Consider the following 26,028-nt stretch of genomic DNA (forward strand, 5'->3'; position numbering starts at 1 on the left):
GCATAAATAAATTGGGCCGAATGGCTGTTTCCATATTATATAACCCACGCTATATAACTATACAGCTTCAAATAAAGCTCTTCTGGGTTGTTTGAGTGATAGAATGTGGTCTATGTATGTATCATTTTCTATTATATTACCAAACTATAAACCTCAACCTCTTCTACATGTAATCTCCCAGCTTCTTACTTCATCCCTCATCCTCCAGCCACCCACCTTTTCCCTCTCCAGGTTTCAACAATCACCTGCCAGCTTGTACTCTTTCCCCTCCCACCAGCTTTCTTGTTCTGGCTTTTCTCCCCCTTCCTTTCCAGTCCTGATGAAGGGACTTGGCCCAAAATCTTAACTGCTTATTCCTTTCCAGAGATGCTGCCTGACCTGCTGAGTTCCTCCAGTATTTTGCAAGTGTTGCTCTGGATTTTCAGCAACTGAAGTATCACCTGTGTTTGCAATCATGACTACTCTTCAGGAATGTTCAATCACTGGCCTTGTGTCTTCCTTTGCTCATGATAGGTGCTATAGAAATTCAAATCCCTCTCTTCTTTTATAATGGTGCATTCACCACTCTTTCACCACTTATAATGGTGCTTTCATTCAGCTGTCAATTCTCTAACACTAGGCTCCGGGCGGGTCTTTGTGATCGATGTACAGTCACACAAGAGATGGCCAGGAAGAAGCAACAGGAATTTGAAACATCTCAATTCCAAAACCTTCAGCACATTTCTGTTCTCAGTAAGTACCCTTACCATTGTTTTATCAATCCATTGCCTGTGTGGTTAAAAATAAAACTCCTTCTTACTTGCTTCTGATTGGGCACTTTACAGCTCATGAAATCAATGGACTGAAAGAAGAAAACAAGTTACTTCATCAGGAACTGAGGAAGCTCAAGTACCTCTTGCAGTGAGTAAAATATAGAGCTACCATTTTACTAACAGCCTTGAAATATTCTTATTAACTGCAGTTAACAATATTTGCTTCAGAGGGTGTCAATTAGGAAGCAGAGAATAGATGTTCATGCTAAGATTGATCCCTGGATCCCATAGTTCAACCAAATCAAGCTTGTTCTTTCATAAAGTAGCTATGCTCTTATGATCGAGAGTGTCAGCAAAGCTGAGCAAGTTTATTGCAATTCCAAATGATGTGACTTACTTGGAACCCATGAAACTGATTGGTTTGATATGTTGATTGTAGCCAATGGTTCCTTATATCTGGCGTTGGTGAAGAGGTCCAGTTCTCAATCATCTTAATGCCTGCTGATATATATAAGGGTTGTTTTTCCAAATCAGATACTAATGGACAAATATTAAAGATGACCATCCAGCCTGGTGGACCAAACATGACCCCTTGGACTTCACAAAAAATGCTAAAGATCTCCCCGGTCAAATGTTTGCACTGTATCCACGGCTCCCTGCCCTGTGCCCCCCGCCCCCAAAACAAACCTACACTGGATCAGGGATAGAGTGAGACTAAAATCAGTATCCACGGCTCCCTACCCTGTGCTCTCCCAAAACAAACCTACACTGGATGAGGGATAGAGTGAGACTAACTTCCCACAGAATGTGGTAAATTGGATCAGCAAATTTGCAGATCATACAAAGATTGGAAGTGTAGTGGACAGTGAGGAAGGTTTTCAAAGATTGCAGAGGGATCTGGAGCAGCTGTAAAAATGGGCTGACAAATGGCAGATAGAGTTTAATGCAGACAAGTGTGAGGTATTGTTCTTTGGAAGGGCCAACCAAGGTAGAACATACAAGGTAAATGGTAGGACACTGAGGAGTGCAGTAGAACAGAGGGGTCTAGGAATACAGATACAAAATTCCCTATAAGTGGCGTCACAGGTAGATATGGTAGTAAAGAGAGGTTTTGGCACATTGGCCTTTATAAATCAAAGTATTAAGTATAAGAGTTGGAATGTTATAGTGAGGTTGCATAAAGCATTCGTGAGGCCAAATTTGGAGTATTCTGTACAGTTTTGGTCACTGAATTACAGGAAGGATATTAATAAGGTTGAAAGAGTGCAGAGAAGGTTTACAAGGATGTTGCCAGGACTTGAGAAACAGAGTTACAGAGAAAGGTTGAATAGATTAGGACTTTATTCCCTGGAGCATTGAAGAATGAGGGGGAGATTTGATAGAGGTATATAAAATTATGATGGGTATAGATAGAGTGAATGCAAGCAGGCTTTTTCCACTGAGGCTAGGGGAGAAAAAAAACCAGAGGACATGGGTTAAGGGTAAAGGGGGGAAAGTTTAAAGGGAACATTGGGGGGGGCTTCTTCACACAGAGTGGTGGGAGTGTGGAATGAGCTGCCAGATGAAGTGGTAAATGTGGGCTCACTTTTAACATTTAAGAAAATCTTGCACAGGTACATGGATGAGAGGGGTATGGAGGGATATGGTCCAGGTGCAGGTCAGTGGGACTAGGCAGAAAAATGGTTCGGAACAGCCAAGAAGGGCCAAAAGGCCTGTTTCTGTGCTGTAATGTTCTATGGTTCTATATTGAGCTGCAATGGAAGGGCTCTTTAGTATTGAGATAGGAGTTTCTTCCTTAGGCACCATCACTGGAGTTGGCAGAAGAAGATTAAGATTATCAAAGATAAGAGTTGGTTAAACAGTCTTTGCATTGCGTAATTTGAATGCGGAACTCCCTGCCCTATAGCTGCTCCTCAAAGGGAGTTTATTTGCATTTCATAACATCATATGAATACTGTACATTTACATAGATGGAAAAATGGAATATAAAAAGAATAGTATGATCAGATAAAGTATCTCAAGGAAACATCTCTACAGACGCACTAGATTTCAATACAATAAGACTGATAATCTAAGACTCATGGATGGTCGTTCAGGTGATCTGTCGAAAGGTGCACAAGGCAGCTCAACTGACTTCTTGCTCCAGAGTGCAGTTCTGAATCCTTTCACTTTCTGAACAAAAAACCCACTGATCGATGAGACTAGTTACATTTGGTATCTGATACCTTGGCTGTATGTTGCATTTGGTGGCGGGCATACTACAAACCCATTCAATTCAATTTCTTTGAGATGAAATGATTTAAGTTATATAGACAGTTAATTTTGTGAGGTCAATTAACAATCTAATGAGGTGATATGTACAAATCACCAATCCACCTAAAGTGTGCAAAACTGTATGTTGCAAGCTTTTGGCCTATTGGTTGCTCGTCAGTCTTTGTTTGTGTGTGGTTTCTCATTGAGTCTGTTGGATTTATTTGTCTACTGTGAATGCTTGCAAGTAACTGAACCTCAGGGTAGTATATGGTGACGTGCACGTACTTTGATGGTAAATTTACTTCGAACTTTGAAAGAAAGGAAAGATTATTTCATTTAATTTCAATTATAAAAAGATTTTTAAATTATCTTACTTGTTGGATGTAGTTTAAAATCAATTTACTTTTTTATTTTTAACATTTTTAGATTATATAAATATTTCTCAACTGCTCCTAAATGTCGCTGGTTCTCAGAATGCCTTAAGGACATCAGGACAGTTCATGGGTGGGGTCTTTGGTTGTAGCACCCGTGGCTGGTCAGGGCTTGCCCTGTGCCCCTCATGGTGGGTAGCACACAAGGTGTGCGGCTAAACAACAATGTGGACACAAGGCGTCTGCCTCGTCCTGTGCAATCTGCCCCCGTTTTTGCCCGTTCTGCTCATCATAAAATGATCAGGATGAGGAAACATCAGCCTTTATTACCTGACTCATTAGTCACAGCATCAAGTTCAAGAGTCAGGAAGTTATATTGCAGCTCTATAAAATTCTTATTGGAGTGCACCTGGAGGATGGCATTCAGTTCAATTGCCCCAATATGGGAAGGGTGTGGCAGCTATGGAGATGTCCTTCAATTTTATGCCATTGAAGGGCCTAAACTATAAGGAGAGCTTAAACAAACAGGAGTTGTTTTCTGTGGAGCTATGCAGGCAGAAGGGACAACTGATTGAAGCTCATAAAACGATGAGAAGTGAATAAACAATTGATATCTTTCCCAGGGTCAAAATGTCTAATGCTAAAGGCCATGCATTTAAGGTGGGGGAGAGGGGATTTTATATAGAGAGTGGTACGTGCTGCAGGGGTGCTGGTGTAAGTAGATATGATGAGAGGTATTTAAGAGGCTCTTACTTCAGTGGTTGGTAAGTTGATGGAGAAGATCCTGAGAGGCAGGATTTATGAACATTTGGAGAGGTATAATATGATTAGGAATACTCCATATGGCTTTGTCAAAGGCAGGTTGTGCCTTACGAGCCTGAATGAATTTTTTGAGATGTGACTAAACACATTAATGAAGGTAGAGCCCTAGATGTAATGTCTATGGATTTTAGCGAGGCATTTGATAAGGTACCCCATGCAAGGCTTATTGAGAAAGTAAGGAGGCTTGGGATCCAAGGGGACATTGCTTTGAGGATCCAGAACTGGCTTGCCCACAGAAGGCAAAGAGTGGTTGTAGACAGATCATATTCTGCATGGAGGTCGGTGACCAGTGGTGTGTCTCAGAGATCTGTTCTGGGACCCTTACTCTTTGTAATTTTTATAAATGACCTGGATGAGGAAGTGGAGGGATGGGTTAGTAAATTTGCTGATGGTTGGGGGTGTTGTGGATAGTGTGGAGGGCTGTCAGAGGTTACAATGGGACATTGATAGGATGCAAAACTGGACTGAGAAGCAGCAGATGGAGTTCAATCCAGATAAGTGTGAGGTAGTTCATTTTGGTAGGTCAAATATGAGGGCAGAATATAGCATTAATGGCAGGACTCTTGGCAGTGTGGAGGATCGGAGGGATCTTGGGGTCCAAGTCCATAGGACACTCAAAGCAGCTACGCAGGTTGACTCTGTGGTTAAGAAGGCATACGGTGTATTGGCCTTCATCAATCGTGGGATTGAGTTTTAGGAGTTGAGAGGTAATGTCGCAGCTCTATAGGACCTGGTCAGACCCAACTTGGAGTACTGTGCTCAGTTCTGGTCGCCTCACTACAGGAAGGACATAGAAACCATTAAAAGAATGCAGAAGAGATTTACAAGGATGTTGCCTGGATTGGGGAGAATGCCTTATGAGGATAGGTTGAGTGAACTTGGCCTTTTCTCCTTGGAGCGACGGAGGATGAGAGGTGACCTGATAGAGGTGTACAAGATAATGAAAGACATTGATCGTGTGGATAGTCAGAGGCTTTTCCCCAGGGCTGAAATGGTTAGCACGAGAGGGCGTAGTTTTAAGGTGCTTGGAAATAGGCACAGAGGAGATGCTAGGGGTTAGTTTTTTACCCAGGGAGTGGTGAGTGCGTGGAATGGGCTGCCGGCGGTGGTGTTGGAGGCGGATATGATAAGGTCTTTAAAGAGGCGCCTGGATGGCTACATGGAGCTTAGGAAAATAGCGGGCTGTGGCTAAAGCATAGGTTGTTCTAAGGTAGGGACATGTTTGGCACAGCTTTGTGGGCCAAAGGGCCTTATTTGAGCTGCATGTTTCTATGCTTCTATGTTTCTAAATAGGCACATGAATAGGCCGAGGATGGAAGAGTGTGGGCCTTGTGCTGGCAGAACAATTGTGTCCTTAGTTTAATTGGTTCAGCACAACCCTGTGGTTCTGTTCCTGTGCTGTACTGTTCTATGTTCTATGCCCTGTTTAAGTCACAACTATTACACCCTGTGCAATTGTACTTTTAAAAAATTAAACAACACAGTTCACCCATTCCTGTGAGTATCACCCTGAGAGGATTAGCTTAGAATGGCTCCTGTCGTTCCATCTAAGGCCTCGTTGGTCAGAGTTGACCATGCATTTGCATTCTAGCTGTCTAGATATGCAAGCCTGGGCAACACAATATGGAGAGCAAGCTGCTGTCCTTCTCCCCTTCTCCGCGCATCTGATGAACCTCTAAGGAACGGCGGAGACTGATACCGTTTGGTACCAGCAGCGTTGCAGGAGTTGCCAGTCAGCATTGAGCTCAATGTAGGACTGCCTTAGGGACTCCAGCTCCGGATTTTTGCCACGGAGTTTACTCCCAAAGCCTTCCCCATGGGTAGGCATAGCTGCAAGGCAGCAGAGGTTTGAGATCAGAGCTTTCCTTCTCTTAGAAGAGCTGCCAACCACAGCTGATGAGCCCCATCTGACAAAGCGACTGGTTTTAAGGCACCCGTAACCAGTCTTTGCCCCCTCTCCTGTCAGTAGAGACAGTTCCACTGGGCTTAGTAGCTACACCAGACATGAAGGCCAGGAGCTGGACTTGGTTGTTAGAGGCTATTTGAGGCGCACGCCATTGGGAGCATTTAATAAGTAGTGAGAGCTTGTCCCCATTACCACCCCCGACTGTAACAATCTTAAGGAACCTATCATCTATATGACATAATTAAAAGTACAAATTAACAAGCAGAAATTAACAATATCAAAACGTAATGCTTCCACTGTGTATCTTTAACTTGTTACCTAACAAAAATTGTTTTTGATAGGCAAAGTCAAAGTTCTCCGAAGGGGAACCGTTCCTTGTCGGACAACAGCATACCTTTTGATTCATCCTTTAGCAACAAAAGGAGGCAAAGTTTGGGTGCTGTCCTCAGTCCAATGTCAGGGCAACAGAGACATAAGCAAGACTTCAGGCTTCCTTCACAAGGTAATCACAGCCGTTTCTTTACTGTTAATATCTGAGTTCAAGGAAATTAAAATCCTTTGGTTTTCTAGAACTCTTTCCAAAAGTTTTACTTCATTTATCTTCTTATTTTGGTTGCCAGTTTTTCTCCTGATACAATCTTTAAAAAAGCCAGCAGCAATTAAATAAATTTTAATTCAAACATGTTTGAAGCTCTGTAATAATCAAGGACCCCTACCATCCAGGACAAGCTCCCTTCTCGCTGCTGCCATCAGGAAGGAGGTACAGGAGCCTTAGTCCCCACACCACCAAGTTCAAGAATATTTATTACCGTTCAACCATCAGGCTCCTGAAGGAACATGGATAAATTCAGTCTCCTCAACTGAACTGATTGCACAGTGGCAGTGCTAAGGTGGTGCTTGCTGGTGCTATAGCACCAGCAGAAATTACAATAGTACCACCACAGCACCATCAATAACTCACGCTGAGACTTAGGAAGTGAGATATCGGCTTTTATTGACTGAAGAACAACACTACATCCTGGGAAAATGAGGGAGAGCAGCAGACCACAGTCGCCTTTATACAGGGGTCTGTGGGAGGAGCCACAGGAGCAGTCAGACAGGTATATCTAGTTCACCACATTCACCCCCCCTTTGTTTAAAAAAATCCCCAAGTATAGTTACAGGTTAAGTCTATCAGGCGGTCGAATCGTTCGCTGCGATCTACGTAGCTCCGGCTGCAATTGCACAGGAGCCGGAGTTGGTGATGGCACAGGTGCCGGAGGTGGTGTTTGCACCGGAGGCGGAGAGTGGGTTGGTTCTGTCCCAACAGGAGGTGTCAGGGATCCCTCGCGTGTGAGCGAGGTCCCTGGAATAGACGCGTACGAGATGCCCGGTACATGAGCGTCGTGAGGAGTCAGGGTGTGGCACGGTGCGTGTGGTGTCACCTCGGGTACAGGGTGCATAGTTACCGTGGAATGCTCGGGGTAGTGGTCTTCTGCTCCGGCGGGCGCCAGGTCGCGGACAGAGACCGTGTCCTCCCGCCCATCAGGCAAGACCACGTAGGCATACTGGGGATTAGCATGCAGGAGGTGAACCCTCTCGACCAGCGGTGAGTACTTATTACTCCTCGCATGTTTACGTAGCAGCACTGGCCCCGGGGACGTCAGCCAAACTGGTAGGGTGGTCCCACTGACAGACTTCCTGGGAAAAGAGAATAGGCGTTCGTGAGGGGTGGCATTAGTGGACGTACACAACAGGGAGCGGATAGAGTGGAGTGCCTCAGGGAGGACCTCCTGCCATCGGGAGACCGGCAACCCTTTTGACTTAAGGGCTAAAAGTGTGGCCTTCCACACTGTGGCATTCTCCCTCTCCACCTGGCCATTCCCCCGGGGATTATAACTCATGGTGCGACTAGTAGCAATGCCCCTAGCTAGCAGGAACCGGCGCAACTCATCACTCATAAAGGAGGACCCTCTATCACTGTGGACATAGCAGGGATATCCGAACAGAGTGAAAAGCTGGCGCAGGGCTTTTATGACGGACGTGGCAGTGGTGTCGGGGCAGGGAACGGCAAAGGGGAATCGCGAGTACTCGTCAATAATACTGAGAAAATAGACATTGCGGTCGGTGGAGGGAAGGGGGCCCTTAAAGTCAACACTCAGTCGCTCAAAAGGGCAGGTGGCCTTGACAAGCTGCGCAGTGTCAGGACGGTAGAAGTGCGGTTTGCACTCAGCGCAGATCTGGCAGTCCCTGGTCATCGTCCTGATGTCCTCCAGGGAGTACGGCAGGTTCCGGGCTTTAATGAAATGGTAAAATCGGGTGACCCCCGGGTGGCAAAGTTGGGCATGAAGGGCATACAGCCGGTCGAGCTGGGCACTAGCACACGTTCCCCGGGATAGGGCATCAGAGGGTTCATTGAGCCTGCCAGGCCGGTACAGGATATCATAATTGTAGGTGGAGAGTTCTATTCTCCATCGCAAAATTTTATCATTTTTGATTTTGCCCCGCTGTTGGTTGCTAAACATGAACGCAACCGAGCGCTGGTCGGTCAGCAAGGTGAACCTTTTGCCGGCGAGATAGTGCCTCCAGTGCCTAATAGCTTCCACTATGGCCTGGGCTTCTTTCTCCACCGTGGAGTGCCGAAGTTCAGAGCCTTGAAGGGTATGAGAAAAAAACGCCACTGGTCTGCCTTCCTGATTGAGGGTAGCAGCCAGCGCGACGTCAGAGGCGTCACTCTCTACTTGGAAGGGAATGGTCTCGTCTACCGCATGCATCGTTGCTTTGGCAATGTCCCCTTTAATGCAGCTGAAGGCCGCGCGGGCCTCGGCAGAGAGGGGAAAAGTGGTAGACCGGACCAGGGGGCGGGCCTTGTCTGCGTAATGGGGGACACATTGGGCGTAATAGGAAAAAAAAACCCAGGCACCGCCGGAGGGCCTTGAGAGTGGTGGGAAGAGGGAGTTCTAACAGGGGGCGCATACGGTCGGGGTCAGGGCCAATGACCCCGTTCTCCACGACATACCCAAGGATAGCGAGTCGTGTGGTTCTGAACACACACTTGTCCTTGTTATAAGTGAGGTTCAAAGCATCGGCCACTTGGAAAAATCGTTGGAGGTTGGCGTCATGATCCGACCAGTCGCGACCACAGATGGTGATGTTATCTAGATAGGGAAATGTGGCCTTCAGTTTGTACTGGTCCACCATCCGGTCCATCTCCCTCTGGAAGACTGAGACCCCATTTGTGACACCAAATGGGACGCGCAGAAAGTGATAGAGCCTGCCACCCGCCTCGAAGGCGGTGTAGGGGCGGTCCTCCGGGCGGATGGGGAGCTGGTGATAAGCGGATTTCAGATCAATTGTCGAGTACACCTTGTACTGAGCTATCTGGTTGACCATATCCGCGATGCGGGGTAGGGGGTACGTGTCAAGCTGCGTGAATCTATTGATGGTCTGGCTTTGGTCCACAACCATCCTATTTTTCTGCCCAGTCCGAACAACGACCACCTGGGACCGCCAAGGGCTTGTGCTCGGCTCAATGATCCCCTCCCCGAGCAGCCGCTGCACCTCTGACTGAATGAAGGCCCTGTCCCCCGCACTGTACCTCCTACTTTTAGTTGCCACCGGTTTACAGTCGGGGGTCAGGTTGGTGAACAGCGATGGGGGAGGGATCTTGAGGGTGGAGAGGCTGCAAGTAGTGTCAGCAGCACAGCTATCGGCATGGTGCTGGGTGGGATGTGTGGTTCGGTGTGTATGTGCGTGTGGTAACGGAGTATATGGCGAAGTCCCACCAAACTGAGGATTCCTGACAGTGAGTGGTGGGAGGGGCCCGTCATATGCCGTAGTCACACTTTCGAGATGGCTCTGGAAGTCCAGCCCCAACAGCACAGGTGCGCACAGTCGAGGCATGACCAGTAGCGCAAAGTTCCGATATTCAGTGCCCTGCACCACCAATGTCGCTACACAACCCACCCGGATGTCTGTGGAATGCGACCCAGAAGCCAAGGTGATCTTCTGACGTACCGGCCGTGTCACGAGTCCACAGCGTTTCACTGTGGCCGGGTCAATAAAACTCTCAGTGCTGCCCGTGTCAAACAGGCAGCTAGTCCTGTGCCCCTCCACCAGGATGTCCATCATCGACCTTGCGAGCTGGTGCGGAGCGCTTTGGTCGAGGGTCACGGAAGCCAGCGTTGAACGGGGCGAGTCGGGGGCGGGGCCTGGTGACGCCGGCAAAGATGGCCGCTCACATCCAGGCACGCAAGATGGCGAGTCGGGGGCGGGGCCTGGTGACGCCAGCAAAGATGGCCGCTCACATCCGGGCATGCAAGATGGCGGCTCCCAGGTTGCACATGGGTAGGTAGGGGCGGGGCATGGTGACGCCGGCAAAGATGGTTGTCCACATCCGGGCATGCAAAATGGCGGCCCCCAGGTCTCAGACGCAGCGCTGCTCGACCCCGGGCGCGGTTTAGATTTACAGACCTTGGCGAAATGGCCCTTCTTCCCGCAGCTGGAACAAGTCGCGTCGCGAGCCGGACAGCTGTTTCTGGCATGTTTCTGAAGCCCACAAAAGTAACAGTGTTTTATACTCGGCGAATTCGAGGAGTTCGTGATACCGCGACTGGCAGCGGCGTTGGCGAATTCGCTCGGAACCGGGGAATCGCGTGGCTGGACCGCTTCGGCGTACAGCTGCACAGCCTCTAACGTATCGGCCGTCTCTATCGCGGAGCGTAAGGTAAGATCAGCTTTTTCCAGCAGCCGCTGGCGCAAATACACTGACCGGACCCCAGTCACAAAGGCGTCTCGGACCAAGAGTTCCGTATGCTGTTCCGCTGTGAGCGTTTGGCAGTCACAAGTCCGCACGAGTGCCTGTAGAGCTCGGAGAAATTCAGCAGTCGACTCCGTAGGCCGCTGTTTTCGTGTTGCCAAGCGGTGCCGGGCATAAACTGCGTTTACCGGCCGCAGGTACTGTCTTTTGAGGGCGGCAAGCGCCCCCTCGTAGGTGGAGAGGTCCCTGATGAACGAATAAACTTTTGGGGCGATCCTCGAGAGGAGAAGTCTGAGCCGAACAGCCGAGTCGGTGGCACGAACCTCCTCCAAGTACGACTGGAAGCACACAAGCCAGTGTTCAAAGGCAAGAGCTGCTTCAGGGTCTTGGGGGTCCAAATCCAGGCGTTCTGGGCGTAAAACAGTTTCCATGTTGTAATTTTCAGTCAATAAAATTGATGCACCATCAATAACTCACACTGAGACTTAGGAAGTGAGATATCGGCTTTTATTGACTGAAGAACAACACTACATCCTGGGAAAATGAGGGAGAGCAGCAGACCACAGTCGCCTTTATACAGGGGTCTGTGGGAGGAGCCACAGGTGCAGTCAGCAGGGTCTGTGGGAGGAGCCACAGGAGCAGTCAGACAGGTATATCTAGTTCACCACAACCACCACAGCACCACCAAGAAATTAACTGAAATTCGACATACAAATTGCACTGCTTCCCTGTATAGTTTTGAGTACAGCTTGTTTCTCCAGTTGATCTAGTGAAACAGCGCCCCCAATTACCATAGCACCCATGCAGCAATAAAGTTATAAACTCTGTGCTGGTCTAAGGTCAGATCCACTCTACATTTCTGCTTATTCGTTCCTTGTCAACGTCTCGCCGTTGCTGTCCTCACTCAGATCACTTAAGCTGATCTAAGATCACTTAAGGTGGTGATGTCACTCACGCGAGAGACTGATAATATACATACATTGTGCAGGATCCAGGCGCAGATCCATGGTCTCGCGAGACTGACGGATGCCACACACACACACACACACACACACACACACACACACACACACACACACACACACACACACACACACACACACACACACACACACACACACACACACACACACACACACACACACACACACACACACACAGTGCTTTTACAAGCTAGCGTGGGCTTGGCACGTGCATTATTTTGGCCGGCATGAAAAATGAATCGATTTTTAGTGAGAAAACAACCTCATCCAGAGGAATCAGTGGCGTCTCAGCCTGAGCCTGTCGAATTGAAAGTGACATGCAGAGAGAAGTAAGTGGGGATGAGGACGACAGCAGTTCATCGAAGGAGTGTGAGGGCGAAGTAGAGGAACAAGAAATGGAGCGGGATTCAGAAGAGATCGTGGATGAAGCTGCTCTTAGTGCTCGTGGGAATACTGTTAGCGATGTTAACCAGCAGCCTGAGGAAGGACCCCGTCGGCCAGCATTGAAAAAGTACCCTTCGCAACGGTTTGGCAATCAGCAAAGGAGTTTTATTCGTGGCTGGTTTGACCTGTACTCCTGGCTGGAATATTCGATCACGAAAGATACTACGTTCTGCTTCGCATGCAGGCATTTCCTGTGTGGAGGACATGGGTTCCATTCCGAGTCTACCTTCACTGTCACCGGTTACCGCAGCTGGCGGAAAGCTACAACCCACCATGTAATTGCAGTTCATAAATTTGCTATGGAGGCATGGGCCAAATTCAGATTGAGAAAACAAGATGGTTCAAGATTGGGAAATATGCTTGATAAAGGACATGCAAAGATTGTCCAAGAAAATGGTGAGTATATGAGAGCAGTGGTTGAGTCTCTACGCTATACTGCGTGTCAAGGCGTTGCCCAGCGAGGACCCTGGGAGGATGATGGATCTGGCAATAGGGGAAATTTTGTTGAGTCGCTCAGTGTAATTGGGCAGTTTGATAAGACTGTAGCTAAAAAAATAGAGGACAATCCTGGAAATGCAAAAAACACCCATCACGATATCCAAAATGAAATTATGGGTATTATGGCAGAGATGGTCAGACATCAAACAAATAAATCAAGGAGGCTGGACATTTTGCCATCATGCTGGATGAAAGTAAAGACTTGAGTAAAAAGGAGCAAATATCAGTGGTGGTGTGGTATTTGAATAACGAAACAGTGCTTGAAGAATTCTTTCACTTCACTCCAGCAGAAGGGTTAGACGTAGAGTCGCTTCTTAAAAGCATTGAACAGACACTCGCCCAATGTGTTATTAATAAGAACGCGTGTATAGGTCAGTGTTATGACAGGGCGGTGGTGATGTCCAGGCGCAGTAACGGGGTACAAGAGAGGTTCAGGAAAGAGGTTCCGCAGGCATTATATATACACTGCCACTCTCACAGACTTGACCTTGTTTGAGTGGATGTTGTGAGCAATGTACAAGCAGGTGAGTTTTTTGAAACTGTGCAGCTGCTTTACAATTTATTTTCAAACTCTGTTGCCCACGATCTTTTCATGAAGAAACAGAGAACTGGAATCAACTGCACAGCCCGTGGAGTTGAAGAAATTGTCAGATACGTGCTGGGCATGGCAGCTTTGAGGGCTATAAGGAAATCACTCCCTGCCATTCTAGCTACACTACAGGATATTATGGGTCAACCAAATTCACGGAGGGAAACAGAGGCCAGAGCTGGAAATGGACTGATTGACCAGCAGTTTGCTTTACTTCTCACTCTGATTGAGGATTTATTCCGAGTCACCAAGTTCATGTCAGACCAGCTACGATCTCCCAGTTCGGAGCCTTCATCCGCTGTGGACTTGGCTCAGTCTGTTATCGATGCACTCTCAGCAAAACGGGGAGAGGAATCATGGAGTGAAATTCAGACAAGAGCTAGGGACCTGTGCATCAAGGCCGGTATACAGAGCAGACCACGTGAAAGGAGACAGGCCCAGCCACCCCGCTGCCTACATGATTTTGTTGTTTGGCCCAAACAGAATGCACACCTGTCACATCCTCTGATGACCTTCGCAAGCACTGGTTCTATCCGGTTATAGACAGACTTCTGACTGAAATGAAAAGACGATTCCCAATTGAGACTGGGGGTGTACTGACTGGAGTCTCAGCATTGAGTCCCAAACACAAGCTCTTCCTAGACAAGAATCGTCTTTGGCCAATGGCCCAATACTATGGAGTGACTGAAGTGAACCTGACTGCAGAGCTACATCAGGTTCGGCGTCTGCTGGAAACAAAACAAAAGCAAAGACGGACAGTGAATGACACAGTGGAATTTCCAGCACTAATGAGACCCCACCGTGTTGCATTTATAGATTTATACAAACTAATCTGCACATCACTGACTTTGCCTGTGACATCTGCCTCATGCGAACGGAGGCCTCAGACGCCTCACAAACTACCTAAGGAACAGCAGCGGCGATGCTCGGAACAGCAACTTGGCCCTGTTGGCCATAAACAGCCGGAGGACCAAGGCACTTGCCATCCAGAAAATCATTGATGCTTTCGCCACCAATCACAACAACAGGCAGATTGTGCTTCTCTGAAAACATCAATGGTGAGTGCAGTTGATTTTTAAAAAATTTGGGCCTAGACTAATGCTGATTATAATTATTATTTTGTGGTGGATGCCCCATAGTCCCTATGTTTCCTGCAAATCCTAAAATATTGCATTTACTGCTATTAAGCCTACTGGTTTTGCTTAGACTTCCAAGCGGTGATTCTGTTGATTTTTGTTTTAAATTCAGTAGCCGAATTAATTGAAGTATTGCATGGTCAGAGTTCGATTTGTCCAACTCCTGGTAAAGCCTTGCATCTGCTGTTTGCCTTATTTGACTTTAATAACGGTGTATCTTTTGGCATTGTCTGTCTATGTGATGCGAATAGCAGTGGACATTGTGGGTTAGTGTTGTGTTTTTCAGTTGAAAAGCATGCAGTTGACGCTGATTGCGGGATTGGTGCGTGATTCATGTTGTGCGCTGTGGGTCGGATGCTCTGTCGGTTTGTTTGTTTATGCTCTGTGTAGCCCGGGTTGTCTCCGATGATGTTGACACTGTCACAGTTCACTTCTATATTAGATCTATCAATTGCTGTTGCTTGTGAATCAACAGAGGCATTTATAGTAGACACATAATGCTTGAAACTGACTTTTGAACGCCATGCGTCTGGCCTTGCGAATAGATATTACCATACAGTACATCCCTCAGCACCATCACTGAATAATTCAGCCGCACTCTAGCACCAGCAAGAAAAGATCTCTGGTGCCGCCAGCAGATTCAGCAACCTACAGACCTACCTCATGGACACTACAACTCACGTCCTCCGTATTATTTATTTATTTCTTTGCTGTTATTATTAACATCATTTCTTTTCTCAGCTCAAGCTGGTAAAGCTTGAGGAATGCTCATTTGTCAATTGCTAGGAAAACTTTTGGACTATTCTAGTGGGCTTTAGCATTGTGACTTTCTGAAGATATGTAGCCCTAATTGTTTCATACCTTTGGGATGGTACCAGTTGTAGGTATTAATATTGGGACAAGGTATACCTTGTTCACCTTCCAAAGTCTCTCAATTTCCTCTTTTAATTCAGAATATTTCTGGTGATTTTCACTTGCTTTGATAATAAATTTACTCTGAACTTTTGAACTTTATAACATATGCCAAGTTTCATCAAAGGAGTGATTTCAACTTGAGTTCAACCTCAATAATGTGGTGATCCTTTCTAAAGGGTCAACTACATTATCTGGTACAAGTATGTAATGTTTGATGCATGGCCATTATTGAAAATGCATGTTATGGCTGTGACAAAAATGAGGAAGAGCATGAAGTTTTCATTAGAAAGGAACTATTTCTGTTCTCAATTACAAGTCAGAGATGATGCCGGAAGGTGAATTTGTAAAAAGAAAACTAAGTGTAGGTATTATCATCCTCTGCTGTGATCTTCCCAGAGCCAAGACACTGTCTAGCCTCATGTTGGTAGAGCAGCTACAGGAAGCACGAGAAGGTTATCAGCACTCGGAGATCCTCCATGCCCCAGAGAGCTTACTACTGCCTGGAAGAGCAACCTTTCTCTGTGGGACTAATCGCAGAGTAAATAAATCTGGCATTTTTCAACCAAAAGTCAAGACAACCTTCAGAAGAGTTAGGAAGTAACGAATCATTCCGCTAACTGTAACTGTTTCCAATAAAAGTTGGAATTAAAATTGCATGCACCATCTGTGCTGGCAGCTCGATCCACACTTTCATCACCTTCTGAGTGAAGAAGTTTCCCCTCATTTTCTCTTTAAATATTTCACCTTTCACCCTTAACCCATGACCTCTAGTTGTAGTCATTGATGTAAGACAAGGCAATTCCTCAACTGAAATTTAGTAGGTCGCAACCCTATGATGCAATAAAGTGTATAATTTCAAGTATTATGAACTGTTTATGCCCAGTCTTTTGAAAAAATATTGGTATTCCTTGCAAACCAACAGAGCTCAACCATCAGGCTCTTGAACCAATGGGGATAACTTTACTCAGCTTCACTTACCCCATCACTGAACTGCTCCCGTAATCTATGTGTTCTCTTTCAAGGATTCTTCATCTCATGTTTATTTATTTAGCATTACTATTTATTTTTTTCTTTTACAACCATATAACAATTACAGCACGGAAACAGGCCATCTCAGCCCTTCTAGTCCGTGCCGAACGCTTACTCTCACCTAGTCCCACCAACCCGCACTCAGCCCATAACCCTCCATTCCTTTCCTGTCCATATACCTATCCAATTTTACTTTAAATGACAATATCGAACCTGCCTCTACCACTTCTACTGGAAGTTCGTTCCACACAGCTACCACTCTCTGAGTAAAGAAATTCCCCCTTGTGTTACCCTTAAACTTTTGCCCCCTAACTCTCAACTTATGTCCTCTTGTTTGAATCTCCCCTACTCTCAATGGAAAAAGCCTATCCATGTCAACTCGATCTATCCCCTCCTAATTTTAAATACCTCTATCAAGTCCCCCCTCAACCTTCTACACTTCAAAGAATAAAAACTTGTTCAATCTTCCCCTGTAACTTAGGTGCTGAAACCCAGGTAACATTCCAGTAAATCTTCTCTGTACTCTCTCTATTTTGTTGACATCTTCCCTATAATTCGGCGACCAGAACTGTACACAATACTCCAAATTCGGCCTTACCAATGCCTTGTACAATTTTAACATTACATCCCAACTCCTATACTCAATGCTCTGATTTATAAAGGCCAACATATCAAAAGCTTTCTTCACCACCCTATCCACATGAGATTCCACCTTCAGGGAACTATGCACCATTATTCCTAGATCACTCTGTTCTACTGCATTCTTCAATGCCCTACCATTTACCATGTATGTCCTATTTGGATTATTCCTACCAAAATGTAGCACCTCACACTTATCAGCATTAAACTCCATCTGCCATCGTTCAGCCCATTCTTCTAACTGGCCTAAATCTCTCTGCAAACTTTGAAAACCTACTTCATTATCCACAACGCCACCTACCTTAGTATCATCTGCATACTTACTAATCCAATTTACCACCCCATCGTCCAGATCATTAATGTATATGACAAACAATGTATATGTACTTGCTGTTTGTTGTATTTTACACAATGGTTGTTTATCTGCCCTGTTGGGTGCAGTCTTTCATTGATTCTATTGTGGTACTTGTGGATTTACTGAGTATGCTGCAATAAAATAAATCTCAGGGTTGCATATGCTGATGTATATGTGCTTTGACGATAAATTTACTTTGAACTTTGAAATAAACTTGGGCGCTGTATAAGTTGGACTACAATTCAACTTTGGTTTAGTGCCACTATGCAAACTGGTTGCCATGAGAGCTTATTGTGTTCTGCTGAAGAATAATTTCAGTCCCAAAACCTCCGTGCCAACGCTTTATAGATTGGCATGCCCCTCCTTAGTTTTCACTTGAGAACCTGACTAATTTCTAGGACCAGAGGGCACAGCCTTAGAATACAAAGGAACCCCTTTAGGAGGAAGTTATTTTGTCAGAGAATGATGAATCTGTGGAATTCATTCCCACAGATGGTTGTGGAGGACAAGTCATTTGGGTACATTTGAAGCAAAGATTGATGGGTTCTTGATTAGTATGTGTGCCAAAGGTTACCGGAAGGAGGCAGGAGAAATGGGGTTGAAAGGGAAAATAAATCTACCATGATCAAATAGCAGAGCAAACTCAATGGGCCAAATGGACTAACTCTGCTCTCATGGTCTTTTGGTCTATTTTCTGCCTCTGCAATTTCCGAAGCAAATCCGCACTTTGACATGATAAATAATTGCCTTTTTTATTTAAAAATAAGGGCTTGCATTAAAAATCTTCAATTGTTGCAAAGAGTTTTGCAGCCAATTAATCACCTGTGAAGACGCTCCATATTTCACTATTAAAGTGGCAGCCCGTTCTCACAATGCAAAATCCTGTTAACTGTAATGTTTAGTGATGCTGGTTGATGGATAACTACTGGCAAAAATAATCTCTCTTTCTCTCTTCTCAAACCCCGCCCCGCCTTCTCTCTTTTTCCATTCTCCAATCTGGCTCCCCTCTTACCTCTTCGCTTCTCCTCCACTGCTTATCACCTCTCCCTGGTACCCCTCATCCTTCCCTTTCTCCTATGGTTAACTCTCGCCTATCAAATTCCTACTTCTTCAGCCTTTTACCTTTTCCATCTATCGCCTCCTAGCTTCTCAGTTCATTCACCCTCCCCCACCCACCTACCTTCCCCCCTCACCTGGTTTCACCTATCACCTTCCACTTTGTACTCTTTCCCCTCCCCTCATCTTCCTATTCTGGTTTCATCCCCCTTCCTTTCAAGTCCTGATGAATGGTCTCGGCCTGAAATGTCGACTGCTTATTCCTCTCCATTGATGCAGCCTGACCTTCTGAGTTTCTCCAGCACCTTGTGTGTGTTACACTTGTGGAAAAATTCTTCTGATTTTCCTTGAAAAGTTCTTTTGCATTTTCTTGCGTTCATCTGAGATGGAGACAGGACCACACAAGATGCCAAGAAAAATGGAGAAGGAGTAGGCCATCAGATCTCAAGCCTGCCCTGCCATTTGACATGATCACGCCTGATCTATGCTAGACTCCACGCTTTCTCCATGCTATTTCTCCATACCCCTCTACACTTTAAACTATCTAACATTTATCCACCTCCACTTTAAATATTTCTAATGACCCAGCTTCCATCATCTGCTGGGCCAGAACATTTCAGAGATTCTTCACCTTCTGACAGAAGAAATCTCTATGTACGGTGGTGTCTGAAAAGAGGATGCTGTCCAAGTTGCATACCATCTTGGACAATGACTCCCATCCACTCCATAATGTACTGGTTAGGCACAGGAGTACATTCAGCCAGAGACTCATTCCACTGAGATGCAACACTGAGCGTCATAGGAAGTCATTCCTGCCTGTGGCCATCAAACTTTACAACTCCTCCCTCGGAGTGTCAGACACCCTGAGCCAATAGGCTGGTCCTGGACATATTTCCACTTGGCATGATTAACTTATTATTATTTAATTATTTATGGTTTTATATTGCCATATTTCTACACTTTTCTTGGTTGGTGTGGCTGTAACGAAACCCAATTTCCCTCGGGATCAATAAAGTATGTCTGTCTGTCTGTACCTTAGTTGCAAATGACCACTCCCTTATCTTGTAGTTATATCCCTTGTTCAAGACTTTCCCAGTCGTGAAAATCTGCTGACATCTTTCCTGTGAAGCCCCGTAAGGATCTTGTACATTTGAATAAACTCAACCTCAAGAAAAACAAACCCAAACTATTTAATGCCTCCTCCATTTACATTTTATTCAAAAGATACATCCCTAATAGTATTGACCTCCAGGTTGTCCAATTAGATTTTGAACCTATATTCATGAAGCAAGGTTTGAACCAGCATATCTCAGATTTCAGATGCAGCTATAGGAACAATGACCTTGTGTGCTTAGAAGTCGCAGAAACTGGATGGATGGGGTCTTCAGCCATCTTTTAAATTGAATTATGTTTAAATACAGAAGAAAGTAAAACTCTCTCCTTGGTATTAACGTTGTTTTATTCCAAATTCTGCTTTCAATTTTTAGAAAACTTCATAAGCCCAAAAAGATCACCCTGTCACAATCTGCATGACCTTTCACTATTTGATTTGGTAAGTACAAAGGGATGATTTCATTGCTAAAAAAAAGCTTATGCAGTATGCAGAAGACAATTTGTATCAGAAGACAAATATCAGTTTGTAGTGCTTTACGACAATTCTGTCCATTGTGAATTCACAGATTGATTGGGTTCTCTGGTAAATATTTCTTGGGCGTTTTTTGGTTGCAAACCACCTTGATACAGGTGTATTGGTGGCAAGGCTCTCACTGCTGGGCATCCTGCCAAGGGCAGTTTGTGTACACCTGACAGCTGTAGGGTTTGGAGAGAAGGATGCTCTTGACATCAGTTAATAAGCAACACTGATTTGTTGACAGTCAGTTTGATTCAGAATCAGATGTATTCTCCTGACACATGCTGTGAAATTAATTGTTTTGTGGTAGCAGTACAGTGCAAGACATAAGACGTAATTGTTTGAGCGATCACCCTCAGTTAAATACATGTACAGCGGTGTCTGTGAACAACAGGACAAAACCAACCAGCTCTTCGCAGAGGGGTAATCACATATTTTCAAGCGGTGGCATGGTAGTGTAGTGGTTAGCACAATGCTATACAGTACAGGCAAACCCCGTTCAATTCCCACCACTGCCTGTAAGGAGCTTGTGCATCCAAAGATGTACCGGTTGGTAAGCTAAAAGGTCTTTGTAAAGTTGTCCTGTGATTAGGCTAGCATTAAATTAGGGGATTGCTGGGTGGCGTGGCTCGAAGGACCAGAAAGGCCAGAATGGCCTACTCTGTGCTGAATAAATAAATAATTGTCAGTGACTGATTTCTGCTGTGAAGAAAAAGCAAACTGCTGGAAAAGCTCACTGGGTAAGTGATGCACCATCAATAACTCTTGGAGACGTGAGTCGAGATAGGCTTTTATTAGCTGGAAGAGAGCAATCAGCAGCAAGAGGCCATCACACAACATCCTGGAGACTGAGGGAGGAGCAGTGCCTCCAATCACCTTTATACAGGGGTCTGTGGAAGGAGCCACAGGAGCAGTCAGCGGGGGGGGCATGTCCAGACAGGTATATGTAGTTCACCACAGTAAGGGAGCCTCTCTGGATGGAAATGGACAGTCAATGTTTTGGGTCAAGACCCTTCATATGGACTGAATGAAATGGGTGAGACGTCCAGGAGATGAGAAGGGGTGGAGCAAGGGCTAAAAAATGATAGACAATAGATAATAGACAATAAGTGCAGAAGTAGACTATTCGGCCCTTCGAGCCTGCACCGCCATTCTGAGATCATAGCTGATCATCTACTATCAATACCCGGTTCCTGCCTTGTCCCCTATCCATAAGATACCTATCTAGCTCCTTCTTGAAAGCATCCAGAGAATTGGCCTCCACTGCCTTCCGAGGCAGTGCATTCCAGACCCCCACAACTCTTTGGGAGAAGAAGTTTTTCCTTAACTCTGTCCTAAATGACCTACCCCTTATTCTCAAACCATGCCCTCTGGTACTGGACTCTCCCAGCATCTGGAACATATTTCCTGCCTCTATCTTGTCCAATCCCTTAATTATCTTATATGTTGCAATCAGATCCCCTCTCAATCTCCTTAATTCCAACGTGTACAAGCCCAGTCTCTCTAACCTCTCTGCGTAAGACAGTCTGGACATCCCAGGAATTAACCTTGTGAATCTACCCTGCACTTCCTCTACAGCCAGGATGTCCTTCCTTAACCCTGGAGACCAAAACTGTACACAATACTCTAGGTGTGGTCTCACCAGGGCCCTGTACAAATGCAAAAGAATATCCTTGCTTGGAGTGACAAGCAGATGGAGGAGCGAGGATGGGAAGAGCAACAGTGACTGGTAGGTGATAGGTGAAGCCAACAAAGATCTGCAGATGATGGAGTCCGATAGGAATGTGGAGCATGGAACCAAACAAGGGAATTGAGCAGATAGAAACAATAAGGGGAAGGAACAAGTAGGAAGAGTGTTTAGGAGATGGATGGAGTAGGTGGAAGAGGCATTGTGTAGACCAGAAGTGGGGGGGGGGGGGGGGAGAGGGAGAGAGGGAGAGAGGGGGAGAGGAAGAGAGAATAGGTTATTTAAAATTTCTACTGTCTGGTTCAACAATTGCACAAGAATTTGGCATTCTTAGGCTTCAATTTGGTAAATATTCTGTGAGACAAGGCGTGGCAGTTGATGAAGGAATTTGGCTTCTGTTGAAATCAGTTGTTCACAGACAACATTGCAGTGGAGTTAAGTATTAATACAGCATCTCTGAGAGAATAAGCAGAGGTCTCCCAGGCGACAATGATCATGCAAAGGAGGGGGAATGAGGCACTAAACAGGATTCCTTGACCTCTCAGAAAGTTCAGGGGGATAGTCACTCAACTGATTCTTCAGGAAAAGAATCTGTTTGTGATGCCTGTGCCTCAGTATGATGTCCTCAAGAAAATCCAACCCTTAGCGCAGCCCTTCCCTTTAAGAGGTGTGACAATGAGAATTATTTGGTGCATTCTAGCTTTGAGGATAATCACATGATATTGGGCATGCACTCTCTTTGAGACTGCCATTTCTTTGGCTGTATGCTGCTATTGTAGTGATCAGCCAGGCTGTCTGCCTATTCTAGAAACAGACACTTCCCAACCATTCTGCATGGAAGAGACATGAAATTTAATCCCTGATATACTTGTGGAAGTTTTATTAATCAAAAGGTCAGAATAGAATCTGTGCCTTGTGCCCATTATACAGAGAACTGTTGTACTTTATAAAGTAAGGACTAAGAATCTTTGCTCCAGATTTAGACAATATCTCAGTTCTATTGTTTAATTGCAAATTAGTTTTCCTGATAATTGGTAACTCAGATTCTGAGATTGGAATGGAAGGGTTTGCGTGCCTTCCTCCACAATAGTTGTTGAACGTACCCTAGATGTGAGGTTATTGAGGAATATGGACACGTGTGTGCCCCCTTCCAAAACAGGAGGTGTAAATTCATGAACATACACTAAGTAGAGGGTGTAAAGACTATCACTGCTGCTTTATTTATTTCTTATTTCTTATTTATTTCTTACTTTATAATGTACTTATTATTCCTGACGAAGGGTCTCGGCCCGAAATGTCGACTGTACTTCCTCCTGTAGATGCTGCCTGGCCTGCTGTGTTCCACCAGCATTTTGTGTGTGTTGCTTGATTTTCCAGCATCTGCAGATTTCCTCGTGTTTGCTTTATTTATTTATCTATTTATTTATTTATCGAGATACAGCACTGAGTAGGCCCTTCTGGCCCTTTAAGCCAACCAGCAACCCCGATCTAATCCTAGCCTACTGAAGGGACAATTTACAATGACCAACCAATCTACCGACTGGTACACCCTTGGACTGTGGGAGAAATCGGAGCACCTGAAGGAAACGCACGTGGTCAGAGGGAGAGTTTACAGAAGGCAGTGGGAATTGAACCTGGGTGGCTGGAATTGCAAGGAGTTGTGCTAACCACTACGCTACCATGTACGTTGTGCAAAGAGCCAGGAAGCCACTGTTCTGCTAAATCACGCCTCTCCTCTGAGCTTGAATACAGTTCCCACCCCCGTATCCCTTCGTGCCCTGACCACTCAAGAATCTATCAGCCTCTGCCTTAAATATACATGAAGGCTGGGCCTCCACAGCTGCCTGTGGCAAAGAACTCCACAGATTCACCACTCTCTTACTAAAGAAATTGCTCCTCATCTCTGTTCTAAAAGGTTGCCCCTCTATTCTGAGGCTGTGGGCTGTGTCCTCTGGTCTTAGACTCTCCCACCATAGGAAACATCCTCTCCACATCCACCCTATCAAGGCCTTTCACCATTTCAACTTTGCTCTTGTATCTGTTTCACCACCTTTCCTAGCAGGTTCATACCACTTTCTATGTAAAAATACTTCCCCTCATAAACCTCCTTTAAACTTTCCCCTTAAATCTCGTCTTTTCCCGTAGTATATGACATTTCCACCCTGGGAAAGAGACATTGATCATGTACCCTATCCAAGCATCTTGTCATTTCGTGCTTCTATCTTGTCACCCAAAATTGAAGCCACAAGCTCTGGTTGCCAAACGATGAGCCCCCTGCCATCATTCAGGTTGCAGAACATCGCCTGACGATCAGCTGAGCTAATTACAACCTTAGCAGCACATCAGATGCTGAGCCGAGCCCATTTAACTGCTCCATCAGTAAAACTGCCTGTTTCCGTCTCTCAGCATTACTGTCATTACTGCTACAGTTCCTTCATCTGACCTGGCTACCCAGTAGTCACTTGAACAGCTGCCAGATGCATGTGTCCTCATCTGAAATTCTGCTGCCTAGATTGTAATTAAATTGGAATGATTCATGACTGTACTTGTTAGCTAACACTGACTCTCACTCAGAAAACAGCTCTGTTGTACATTTGGCATCTTTACGCCAAAGTGTCATCCAACCATCATCATCGTCATTATATGATGTGCCATATAATGTGAGCAATCAGGGTCTTTGACCATGATTGTTCTTGGCAATTTCTCCTACAGAATTGGTTTGTCACTGCCTTCTTCTGGGTAGTATCTTTAAAAGATGGGTGACCCCAGCCAACAGCTATACTCTTCAGAGATTGTCTGCCTGGCATCAGTGGCCGCATAACCAGTTGCTTATACAACCATCCACCAACTGCCCCCATGGCTTGTCATGACCCTGATCATGGGGCTAAATAGGTGCTACATCTTGCCCAAAGTGACCTGCAGACTAGCGGAGGAAAGGAGTACCGTATCCCTCCTTTGGTCATCCAGTATTGTTTCAGAAAGGTCATTTTTTAATGGCTGTAGTCATTCTGTTGAAGTATTGATTTGTTTAGAGATACAGTATGATAACAGGCCCTTCTGGTCCAACCCATGTAACCAATTAACCTACTAACCTGCCTGTCTTTGGAATGTGGGAGGAAATCCATGTGTTCACAGAGAGAATGTACAAACTCCTTAAAGACAGCGGCGGCAATTGAACCCGGGTTGCTGGCTTTGTAAAAACATTATGCTAACCACTTCCGATCTTGCTGCTCCAGATAGGAAGATAGGATCACTGCTTAGGATTTGGACTGCAACACAGCAATAGCTTCCCACGTCAAGGTGGTCTGTTGCCATTTATCGCCACTCATCACAGTTCCCCACATACTCTCTGAGTTTATTTCTGTTCTATCCCCAAACTCCTGCAACTTCCACCTTAGAATTCTCAGTCTCTTGCTGTTCTTTACTGTGCCTCCTTAGTCTTTGATTAAGACTTTGCTTGTCTTTCCTTACTTCATTTCCTTTTCTCAGACTCAAATGTGTTTTTTTTTGTCTGATAACATGCCTTATGTTTTATTTTAATTTATTTTTTGGATCTAGGTGTCACGTGCAAAGCCAGCATTTATTACCCATCCCTAATTACCTAAGAAAGCGTCATTACAAACAAAAGGACATCTTTTTCAAATGATTGTAGTCCTCCTAGTGAAGATAGGATTGCTGTTTTACGATTTAGTAGTAGGCTGTGGTTAATGGTCGGGTCTTTTGGTTGTCCGGTCTCTCCTTTCGCAGCTGCCATTGTTCTCAGTGGCATGGCAGAGGACATTTTATGTAGCGCAGCTCCCTCTTGAACAGATCTCCTCCAGGTGTATCTACGGAGTGCAATGTCTTCCCAGTTTGTATATGTAATGTTGATTCTCTTCTGACCGAGTCTGATGTTATTTTTGAAGTATTTCCCTTGCCCACCAGGGGTTCACTGGCCTTCCTTCAACTGCAGATGGAGGATCTGTCTGGGGAAACGTAAGTTTGGCTTCATCAAAGTTGGTTTTGCTTTATCGTGGTAGAGATGCTGCTCTTGTTGCCCTCCTCCTGTTCAGGATTTACACTCTGCTATTTCAGCAATAGTTTTCCAAGTCAGGATAGTCTGTGGCCTGAAGGGGAACCTACCAGCAATGATGACCCAGTGTCCCTGCTACCAAGGTGCTTTTGGTGGTGGAGGTTTCGTGTGTGTGAGTTGTGGTTGGAGTTGCCAAGGCAACTAAATGCAGTG

At 45.4% G+C, this 26,028-nt stretch overlaps 1 protein-coding gene across 6 annotated transcripts in view; it reads left to right on the forward strand.

Annotated features, from left to right (window-relative positions):
* The window catches only part of rbbp8l (retinoblastoma binding protein 8-like), a 104,072-nt gene that overhangs the window by 35,111 nt on the left and 42,933 nt on the right, over positions 1–26,028 (forward strand). For 5 of the 6 annotated variants that reach the window (XM_073061945.1, XM_073061944.1, XM_073061949.1 and 2 more), the window contains 5 exons: positions 620–732; positions 825–900; positions 6,446–6,606; positions 19,974–20,038; positions 25,728–25,778. In XM_073061945.1, coding sequence (XP_072918046.1) covers positions 620–732; positions 825–900; positions 6,446–6,606; positions 19,974–20,038; positions 25,728–25,778 — 466 coding nt within the window. The remainder of the gene's footprint in view (positions 1–619; positions 733–824; positions 901–6,445; positions 6,607–19,973; positions 20,039–25,727; positions 25,779–26,028) is intronic. The other variant, XM_073061947.1, reaches the window with a different exon arrangement.

This window comes from Hemitrygon akajei, chromosome 11, assembly GCF_048418815.1.
Source record: "Hemitrygon akajei chromosome 11, sHemAka1.3, whole genome shotgun sequence".
NCBI classification, from domain to species: Eukaryota; Metazoa; Chordata; class Chondrichthyes; order Myliobatiformes; family Dasyatidae; genus Hemitrygon; species Hemitrygon akajei.